Source organism: Erpetoichthys calabaricus, chromosome 2 (assembly GCF_900747795.2).
Source record: "Erpetoichthys calabaricus chromosome 2, fErpCal1.3, whole genome shotgun sequence".
Classification (NCBI taxonomy): domain Eukaryota; kingdom Metazoa; phylum Chordata; class Cladistia; order Polypteriformes; family Polypteridae; genus Erpetoichthys; species Erpetoichthys calabaricus.
In genome coordinates this window covers 93,863,265-93,875,019 of record NC_041395.2, presented here as the reverse complement: position 1 = coordinate 93,875,019, position 11,755 = coordinate 93,863,265, and the positions used below count along the sequence as shown (strand labels likewise).

Sequence of the window (11,755 nt, the reverse complement as noted above, 5' to 3'; positions counted from 1 at the left end):
TTCCCCGAGGGACACGGTCGAATGCCTTTTCCAAGTCCACAAAACACATGTAGACTGGTTGGGCGAACTCCCATGCACCCTCCAGGACTCTGCTAAGGGTGTAGAGCTGGTCCACTGTTCCGCGACCAGGACAAAAACCACACTGTTCCTCCTGAATCCGAGGTTCGACTATCCGACGGATCCTCCTCTCCAGGACCCCTGAATAGACTTTTCCAGGGAGGCTGAGGAGTGTGATCCCTCTGTAGTTGGAACACACTCTCCGGTCCCCGTTCTTAAAGAGGGGGACCACCACCCCAGTCTGCCAATCCAGCCGTATCTCATCCACCCCCGGGGAGTTTTTTGACTACCTTGGTGACCTCAGTCCCAGAGATGGGGGAGCCCACCTCCGAGTCCCCAGGCTCTGCTTCCTCATTGGAAGGCATGTTAGTGGGATTGAGTAGGTCTTCGAAGTACTCCCCCCACCTACCCACAACATCCCGAGTCGAGGTCAGCAGCGCACCATCACCACCATATACAGTGTTGACACTGCACTGCTTCCCCCTCCTGAGACGCCGGACGGTGGACCAGAATCTCCTCAAAGCCGTACTGTATACTGTAGCTAATATATTAAATATCACAAGTCTGTTTCATTCCAATGCAGATGGACTCTCACATTGACCCTTGCCAGTTACCTGTGCCCGCAGATGGATATATTTTATTTTAAGCAGATAAATAAGACACCTGTGACCTCAAGTCAAGTAAAACAATTCACTCTGAATGATCCAATACTGGCTAAAGAAATGGACATGGTTCTTACTGGTAAAAGTAAAACCCATTCTTTCTAGCAAAAGTGAACTGTCTGTACAGGCCGGTTGTCTTGTTTGTAGTCCACATATCATCATCCCTCCACCACTGAGAAAACCTTTGATCCAATACATTCATGCAAGTCATGATGGTATGGCCCACATGAAGTATCATGAAAAGAATTATTTTTGGTGGCCAGGATTAGATGAATATATTGAGGAGTGGGCAAAGGTATATTCTTCTTGTCAGATGATTAGAAATGCCCCACAGATGGTGCCACTTCTCTCCTCATGGGACTGGCCTGAAACGGCTTAGTAGCATATCCATGTGGATTTCACAGGCCACTTTGTAGAAAAGATGTTTTTGGTGTTTGTGGATGCTTATAGTAAGTGATCAGATGTTTCTGTTATGCATTCAGCAACTGCTATTAAAACAATTGAAAAGATAGAGGAGATATTCCGTCGTTACAGCTTCCCAGAGCAACTTATGAGTGATAATGGTCCTCAGTTTGTGTCACAGCAATTTGCCAGTTTCCTACAAGCCAACAGAGTTCAGCACATCTACTCTGCACCACATCATCCTTCCACAAATGGATTAGCTGAAAGGTTTGTACAGACAAGGAGGCATCCTCTGAAGGCTTTCTTCATATACGTTTGAACCAGCTCATACTGTCTTATCGGAATTCTGAGAAAAGCACCACTAAAGCTTCACCTGCTACCCTAATGATGAAGAGACAACTTGATTCAACTTTTGACTTAGTTAGGCCACCAGAAACAAAACAAGTGGTATGTCTTGATCAAAAAAAAAACAAATTGAACCTTGAGACAAGAAAGTGAAAGACAGAGTGTTTCATTCTGATGACACTGTTTTGGCTCAAGTTTTTAACAACAGATCCAGATAGGTTCCTGCCAACAGTGGACCTGTTTCTTATACTGTCTGCACTGCTGATGGTACTGTTTGGTGAAGACATGTGGATCAGCTGTTGCAGAGAACATCCGCATCAAATGACCCATCAGACGTAGATTGTCGTGATTTGAATTCTGACAGCAGTAGAAATCAGTATGCTGTTATTGAGGATTAAGTACCACCAATGGAGGTAACAGAAACTCCATCGTTCCTCCTGTGAATGAGGAAGAGTCAGCTAGGAAATCTTTGACATCTCCCTGCACTGTTTCTCTTTCAACAGATGCTTACACTCAATGTCATCATCCTCCTCGAAACAGACAACCTCCTACCCAACTAGATTTATAAGGACTCATCCTCAAGAATGGGACAGAAGTTTACTCTCTCCTTTAACAAAAAAAAAGATTGCTTCAGCTTGGACTTATTGCTCTTGTGCTAAATAAAATGTGCACTTTTCTTTTAAGGGGGGAGGAGTATGTTACATATTTTGTCCTTGTTAAGCACCAATGTTAATATCCCAATTTACATAAACAAATGTTTTGTCTGTTGCCTTGTGGGAAAAAGGAAGTATTGATCTCTCAGTTCTATAATGGAGTAAAGATTTTAACAAATATAGACTTTCTCTTTCACTCTCTTAAAAACTGATAGGTGAACAATCATGTTATCTGTGTTGTTCACATTTGATATGGCATACTATCTCAGCTGTAGGATTACTGCTCTCCCGATGTTCTCTCTGGTGGCTGTCAAGTATAATTTTAAACTTTATTATTGCCTATTGTGTCTGTCCCTGTCTCTCATTCTCACATATATATGCTGTATATGTATGGATCTGACATGATCCCAGCTGCACCTTGCTGTTCTTGAGTAGTAGCTATTTAAGTCTAGGCTACTCCAAATCTTTAACACCAAATAGTAGTTTTTCTTGTGGTCCCCTCTGTACAGCTCTGGGATTCCTCAGCCTTTAGTTCGTCCTTGCATAAGAAGGTATTTATAGTAGTATAGAATGATGCCATATAAAATAAATGTTGTTTGTATGTTTTCATAGGAGAAATAAACATATTCAGCAGTTTTCCCTTTTGAAAGTAAAAATGTGACTATTCACACATAGTGGGTTTTCACTTATGTCAAGCAGAGCAGTGGTTACTATTTCAGTTCTTTAATTCAAAGACAGAGGCCAAATTTGAATAGTATATTATTCTATCACAGGGCACACTCACTCACTCATTACTTATCCAGGAAGGGGCAATTTAGAGCTGGGATTTTAGTCCTGGTATAGTTATTCATTCCACCCAATTTCCTAATTAGATGTTAACCAGTGATACTAATCAAAGTTATTGTTTGTTATTTTAATTTTTATTCAGTTACTCTCTTCCAATTATAAATATATTTACATGAGAGTGTTCTTTAAAATACCTCCAAATGGGATTCCAGACTGCATTTTGAAAGCAGGATATTTGTCTGTGTTAAGGAATTATGTAATATTGTTCCAGTGAAAGCAGAACTTGGAAAGTCCCTTGCTGTTGCAATCAGCTTAAGGAATGTAATATATACAGTTTACAAAGTATTTGAACTTCAGTCTAATAAATAAATGGGCTACATTTTGCTTGACATTTATAGTCCCGTGGTTTGTGCAGCATTTATAATCTACCACTAAGGCTTCTATCTCCTAAATATTTTGGTTTATAGCACTCAAAGTTATGATTGAATATTATTAAAATGTAATGATTTGAAAGAAAAGCTTAGTGTTCAGTCATTCCTGAAAAGGTCTGTGTAATTAATTAACCAAAGAGATAATATCAACACTTTTAATTATAACTAATTTGTTCTCATCATTCAGAATACTTTATTTTGTATATTCTTATTTTTGTGGAACACGAAAAAAATAAAATATGTGAACAATAAAATGAAGCCTGTACTCAAAGCAACTTACAAGACCGGAATACTTTATAGTTTTTACATACAGTTTTACAACTGGAGGACGGGTCTTGTTCAGAGTCATACAGGTAGTCAGAGTTGGAAATTAAACCAGTAATAAATGGAGGGATAAATTGTTAATCAAAAGGTGTGTTCTTTTTTTGATTGCTGTTTAAACCACATTTATAAATGTATACACTGACATTTACTCACAATAATGAGGTTTTGCTTTGTTTATTTTGTTGGTTTAAAACTATAACATCCAGAGAAATCCCCATGAAGACATATTGAGAAGTTCATACAAATACCGCCTGGATTAACACTATAAATTCCATATGCCACACCAATTGGTATTATGTTTTTAACTTTTTAAATAATTTATCATTGTGCATGTCATGCTCCTGTCTTTTCCCAAGCTTCCCTAAGTAGATGCCCTGCAAGCATCAATATTGTGTTATCTCCGAAGTTCCATTCAGAAGAATATTTTTTTAGAATTTTTACATGAAAGACTCACATTTCTGCCATAAAAGCGATTTAACACTGGTATCCAGCTGTGAACCCCTGCCTCTGTTCTCACACTTGACTGCATTTGCATATCCTTTTTTTCCTCGGAAACTTCTCTCCTGTTATTGACATTACTGAGCATTACTTTCTGCTTTTTGCAGAAAAGTAGACATTAATCACCCAAAAATATCACACACTTATAATTACTCACTTTGTTTGACTACGTGTGATGAAGATCACAGACAAATTTGAAAAACTGTTGACACATAATTTACCTTAATTACATAAAAATGGCAAGTGATTTAAAGCTGCTAACCCTCTTTTCAGAATCCTCTCTTTTGTAGATGAAAGTGTTCTAACGTCTGTTACCTAAAGTCTATTATGAAGTCTGCGTTTTTTTTAACATTAAGGGAAAAATTGTTTGCCAGCATCACTGTGTCAAATATGGACATGCACAAAGAGGTGGCTGCAGTAGCTCATATATCTGCTCATTTTCCCGTTGGCCCAAGTGTCATTTTCTCCCTTTAGGTGTCTAATAGATACAATGTCACTGCTTTACTGCCAAGAGTTAGCAAATAGAGGACATGATGAGAGTGAAGATTCTGTAAATGAGAGCAATGTATTCTGGCTCACTTTGTCATTATCTGTATTAGCAGAATTCTGTTCTGTCACAATCTACACAAAATTGTTTTATTTCTTCTTTAGGAGATCAAGGATGGAGGTCAAGACATCATTTTTGACAAGTAAATGGAACAGCAGGCATTTCATATTGTGTATAGCTGCCCATTAAAATGTTTTACATGGATAGTTACATTTTTTTGCAAAATATTGTATAATAAAATACTGACTATATAATTACAAAAGGTTAATCTAAAATAAATCTCAGCCTAACATCCACTGCTGGCTGCAGATGGGTGAATCACAATTTGAGGTTTACTGTAAAAGTATTAACCACAAACAGCAGCAAGATAGCTTGTTGAAGACTTGTGATTTACTGCATTTATTTAGCAGTTGGTTATTAATCACTGCTTTCTGGAGATTATTCTTCTTCAGTGAACAGATTACTGTCACCTGTACAAAGACTTTCAATGCCTGTCCTAGTGAATAAATTCATCGTACATGGCTGATGCCCTTATCCAAGACATTTTACATGCCAAAGCATGCATTATATTTATAAATGTTTATATATACAATATATATTTCGCAGAATTGGTCTACAGTTAGTAATGACTTATTTAGGGTCACTCTGGAAGTGTGTCTATCAGAGGTGCAGTTTCTTTTTGGCAGAAGCAGCATGGAGCATAATGCACAAATTAACAGAAAATAAAATCATGTTTAATCACTTATCACATCTGTCAAGAACAAATGCAACATTTAGGAATTCATTGCAGGTATATAGACTTGTAAACCTTATCATAAAGTAGATATTCACCATATGATGACTTATTTACAATACATAAAGTATTGTACTCATTTTTAAATTGTTTCAGGATAAACACCACCAACATAGTGACAATAGGTAATAATGGGAAATTGATAGATATTACACACAATACATAATTAATACTAATAGGTAGAAAATAATCATAACAATTTTCATCTAACAACATTTTCATAACACTAATGGTGTAATATAAATGGCAAGTCTGAATGGTAAAAATGTTAAACGACTGAATGGGAAAGGCAAACTGAGGCTGGCATAATGCATTGTGATATCTGCTGGTGGAAAGAACATGTTACTTAGCATTTAATTGTAATGCTTGACCTTCTGATTAATTTAATGTTGGGCAGAGGTTCCCTTGCTGACTTATAGTTGAAGTAAAGTAAGTTGAATCCTGGCTTGTTAATTATCTGAGTAGCTTTTGCATGTTTTCCTCATCTGCCTGGGACTTTCCAAGGTACTCCTTTGTTTAATTAAGTTAACTGGTGACTCTAAACTTTCCTTGTGTGAGTGTAAGCATAAGTGTGCCCTACAATGTACTGGTGCCCTGTCCAGCATTGGTTCCTGCCTTGCACCCATTGTTTCTAGAATAAAGTTTGCTTCCATCAGCCCTGAAATTGAATAAGTTAGTTTCAGAACATTGATGGATGGATAGATGGATATATGGAGGGGTCACATAAAAGTAAGAACTAAAGACAGTGTAGTGTATTTGCCATTAGTAACAATGCAACACAAAAACACTTCTCACCACCTTCCATCTCTCTCAGCCCCTAGCCTCTTTTTCTTTCTGTCAGTGAGCCTTCACTCCCATCTAAACACGTGACTTGTTTACACGCCTACAACAACTGACCTTTAAAACTTATTACTAGATTACCTCTAGGCAAAGTCCACAAATCACTTCCTATACAAGAGAGCTAATGTGGTACTACGTTCAAGCACCCTCTCAGGTCATTATTCTAAAAATAACAGACAGAATGTATATAAAGCATACTAAACATTGAGGATACATGACAACACATGCTGTGATATGTATCACAGTGTACTGATAGAGCAAGGAAACCAGAAGTAACAAATGGATATGATTTGTGTGTGTCCATCTAATATAACCTCAGTGAAAAAGTATGTGTTCAGCAGTTATGGCAGTGGCACATTTACATTTTGTTGAATTCTAAACAAAAAAAGAACGTGATGCTTTATGTCTAGAAAAATATTACAGTACCAGTTAGTGCCTGCCAAATCTAAAATCCATTAACAAATGATACTGTATATTAAATCTGGTGTTTACTATACACTACCTGTCTAAAGTTTGGGATCACCCAGAAATCTTCACGTTTTTGATTTTGGTTTTCTTTATCAAGATACCATTAAGTTAATGTAAAAATATATCTAAGGCACTACTAATGTTTATAATGGCTACAACTGCTTGAAATGACTGATTTTTAATTTATTATTTACATATGGCTAGAAAGCCCCATTTTTCAGCAGCAATACCTTGGTGTCCTAATGGTCAATTCCCTTAGCTTATCCTTAATTATTCTAGTGTAAAAGCTAATTGGTTATTAGGAAAACCTTTCTAATTGCATTATCACCACTGAAACGTGTCATTTTGGTTTTTTTTTTTTGTTGCAAGGTACTAGTATTCCTAAACTTAAGTTCTGGGTTCAAAACTTGCCAAAATAAAACCACTTTCTCAAGAAACATGTCAGTCTATTTTGTTTCGCAGAATGAATCTGATTCTTTGTGACAGATTGCAAATAACTGAAGATTTCATACAAAGGTGTATATTTATACTTTACAAAAAAGAAAAAAACATATTTTCCAATTACATCCTTTCAGATGAATGTCATAAATCCAAGAAATACTTCAGAGCTCAGACCCTTAGTTTCCCTTAACATTTGGGAGGGGTGTAATTACTTCATCTTCATCATCCAACGTAGGCTGAAACAAAAAAAAAAGGAATTAATTACAAATGTATAATTTTAACATACATTTAAATGTATTTATATTTTAATAATGTTGAGGAAATTAAATATATAGCTTTTAACTATAACAAAAATACAGAATATTGTAGAAAAGGTGCTATACAGGCGCCTGACCCAGCACAGAAGGACACAGAGGCACGTATAAAACAAGGACTTTTTATTTTCTTCTTCATCCGTGGCCGCACATCTTCCCCGTGACCCACAGGCAATACACAGTCCCAAAAGCACTCTTTCCACACAACAACAATCCTTTCTCTTCTCCCACCTTGGCACCACCACTCCTCCCAGGCAACCTCGTCCTCTTCCTCCCGATTCTGGCTCATGAGTGGTGGATGCTGGCCCTTTTTATAGCCCACATGGAAGTGCTCCAGGTGCTTGATCACCTGTGGCTAATTGCACTTCTGGGTGGGGCTGCAGAGATGTCCAGGTGGGGTCCTGGCTCCATGCAGCACCCCCTGGCGGCCACCCCAGCTCACCACAGGGTTGTGGAGAACTCCATCTCCCAGGAAACCCTGCGGGAAACTGAGGCACCATCATCAGCCAGGGAGGCTGCCACCAAGCATCCCGGGGGAGGTAGTGAGATGTCCATAGCTGCTCCCCTGGAACATATACAGAAGGGGCGTCCCGGCCGGTCACAATACATATACTCCTAATACAGTATATTAATAGATGTTACATTGCAGAAACTGCTAAGTACACATGGAATTTTCAGACACATATTATTGATGCCAGAACAGAGTGATTCTAGGTAGCCAGTTTGAAAATTTGCAGGCTAAGTAAACTTTTATTGAAAAAGTGCACTATCAATTTAACTTCCTAGCTGGACAAAATTTTCTTTACCTCCCACGTTAATGCAGTGTGCAGTTTGTAGTAGATTCCAAACAATGGAAAATGACTGAAGTTCAGGGCTTAGCCAGTCACATGAATAAGATTGTCCCCTTGGGATTTTGCTTATACCAGTGATTCCTGCCTCAACCCACTTTCATTTTTTATTTGTTCCAATTTAGAGAGATTCAAAAAAGAACATTCCTGAAGACTGTCTCATGTTATCTAGGAAATACAATAGTTACTAACAAATAAAATGTTGAAATAAGTAGCATTGTCTTCTGACACCTGTTGGTCTATTTGATTGGTTTGTAGTTGAGCAACAGCTGATAACAGGGAGTCATCCACTTTGTTTCATTTAAAAGCCAACTGTCCCATGCTCTTCAATTCTTTAAGCTCTGAAGTGGTGCCTGCAGTTTCCACTTAGCTCTGACAAAGTCAGTACCAGTAACCGACTGAATTATTTAAACTTGTATCAATGAGATGAACTGACAAAGGGCATTAATGCTGGTTCAGGAAACTGAATTCAAAATGTAAGCCGTTTTAATGTTCTTATCTATAACTACTAGGCAAGGAAAGATTACCTGTTTTGTGGATTTTTGCAAGCCTCAAGTTTGTAATTGTGGTGTTATTTTTGACAGTAACCTCTCTTTGAGAAACAGATTAATTCTGTGGTCAAGAGTTGCTTTTTCGAGCTCCTTCTTTTAGCCAAGGTTAAGCCTTTTTTATCTCCTGGGGATCTTGAGAAAGTTACTCATGCTTTTATCTTTTCTTGGCTTGATTACTGTAATTCGTTTTATTCTGCAATTAACAAATTAGTTCAGAATGCTGCTGCCCGTTTTTGGTTGGGGCAAGAAAGTTACATTCTGTATCTCCAATTTTAACCTCTTTACACTGGCTGCCTGTTAGTTTCAGAATCTGAAAATTTTGCTGTTGGTTTTTAAATCAATACATGGGTATTCTCCTGTCTGTTTATGTGAATTGTGTGTTTTACACCAGCCATCCAGAGAGCTTAAATCTACTGGTCAGATTGCTGTCCCTCATCCTAAGTGTAAAACTGAGGGAGACAGGGTTTTTGTATTAGCCGCACCTCGTCTTTAAAATTCTTTACCTTGTTACATTAAGGAGTCACCTTCAATTGAACTCTTTAAAACTAGATTGAAGACATGTTTCTATTCCCTTGGTTTCCATGACTTCTGTATTGTGTTTTATGTATTTTATTTCTATTTAATGTATATTTATTGTATGTTTTAATATAAAGTGATATGGCTACAGCATTACTGATTTTGTTTTAAACGTTTTCTATAAATAAATTGACATTTTAGAAGGAGTCTTTCAAATGGGTGAAAGAATCCACAGTAATGCTTGCAATTCTGATTGTGATACTAACACACAACTTATCTAAACAGCTGACATACAGAAAGAAGCAGTTCACCTGTTGAAATGCTGTACCTTATTAGGGGAATGCAGAAAATATTTTGCGTAAATTGTTACTTAGAGTGGATTATACAGTTCATAGCATTGCTACCAAACACAGGATGCTGCATCCACAAAGTATATATTCTACATTACCATACAAATAATTTCATTAGGTGAACAAAAATAGAATGATTCATATTAAAAAAAAACAAGCCTTGCATAAATATAAGGAAATAAAGAGATGTTCTTGTCCTATTAAGATGACTACATGTGTTTTAATACAAAGAAAGTTTCAATTTAAAAATGTAGTTTTATAGCAACTATAAGCATTGTGTGAGACTAATGTCATTATTAAACATGCATCTGAGAGCAATGCTAACTGCTTTTTTCTATATGTCAGCAGGTGAGTGGTTATCTGGGTCTACAAGGGAACTGGTCTAATGCAGGCATTAAGGGGAACCCTGAGAGCTTTATATGCCTCACATTGTGTGGTGTTTCATGAAGAAGTCAATTACTTTCATAGAAACCACATGTTGACTAGACTATTGAAAAAGTATTGGGTATAAAAGGCTAACTCAGCTTCTAGGAAAATCCCTTCAGTATGCGGAATATGAAAATGTTAACATAGTTTTAAAATACGAAAACTCCAGTTCTTGTTAGTAAAGAGCACACTGAGACCAAGGCAGGCACTAATGGCTGTGTAGGTCACCTGCTTAGCCTTGTCTTTGAAAATTTCTACCATCTTTGTTGAATCCTCCCAAGGTTCATCTAATTATGCACTCATTTTCTTGCTGGATGAGTTGCTGCCACTTATGCCCTATCCAGTCAGTGAAACACTCACAGACAGCTGCTGCAGTAATGAGCCTGATTTAAAACTTCATAATTTGGGGTGATGCAAAGAGGTAATTAGGAGGTCACAAGTGGGATATATACACCTTGTAAGGGAGGAATTGTTGGGTGCTGTGATGGTAGGAATTGTTGTATTTCTGTTGCACTTTCATTAATGGATCATTTTTTTTGTTTGTTTGTTTCTTGAAAATTGCTTAATTAACAACTGATTACACAAAAATAGTATTATTTGAAAAGTTGTAGTTCCACGGTTGCACATTGTTGTTCGAAAACTGAAAATAATGCAAATGTTGCTGTTCTTTTGTATTTCACATTTTATAACCTTGTGTTGCACTGTCATGATAATCAGCTGTTCTTGCTTTCTCAGGCTGAAGGGTCTTCCTTAAAGTTGTTTGCAGCTGTCTTTGATTATTTTTTCTTTATTTCTTTCATTAAAAGCCTCATAAGATATGTAGAGAATCTTCTTCAGAAAACTGAAAATAAAAGAGCAAAGTTGTTGACTAAACAGCAATGTATGAAGAATAAAATGGTTAGAACTGGTATTGCACCTTGTGGATTTTGAGAAATGTTTTCAACAATTGAAATTTGAAATTATCTTAAGATTACAGAGCCATTGAGACAGATGCTGAGATGAAGCTACAAAGCCTGAGAGAGGTGAATGCAAAAAGTAAAAGGGATGACATTGTAAGGTAGACTAAAATCAGTAATTAGGTTTATCCATTTCAGACAATAGATGACTACGGTCATAATCACACTAAGCAATGATGGTTGAAGAAGGTATACAAATTTGTTTAATTAATAGACATGAATGTAGAGAAAAGGGGTAGTTTATTGAAATGTTAATTTGAAAAAATGGAAGGAGCACCTGAACCATCTACTTTCTTATGCTCTTATCTGCTTACTACAAGGTCATAGGGAGCCTTAACCTACACCAGAAACATCAAGAGCAAGGCAGGGAGCTTCTCTGGACAAGGCACCAGTCTATCACAGACAATGAAAAGGCTTGTGTTGCAGATTGTATGACATTTAGAAAGTTTCTACATTAATTTTCATTTGGGCATATGCCAGCATAGCTCCTGAAGAAGTATATACTGTATAAACGGTAATTTTAATTAATTTTAAATTAGATGATGAA

General features: G+C 37.0%; 1 protein-coding gene across 1 annotated transcript in view; it reads right to left on the bottom strand.

The window, feature by feature from the left end:
- Positions 1-5,417: 5,417 nt before the first annotated feature.
- The window catches only part of LOC114646132 (uncharacterized), a 44,264-nt gene continuing 37,926 nt past the window's right edge, over positions 5,418-11,755 (bottom strand). The window contains exon 7 of the mRNA XM_028794137.2: positions 5,418-7,483. Coding sequence (XP_028649970.1) covers positions 7,424-7,483 — 60 coding nt within the window. The 3' untranslated portion in view covers positions 5,418-7,423. The remainder of the gene's footprint in view (positions 7,484-11,755) is intronic.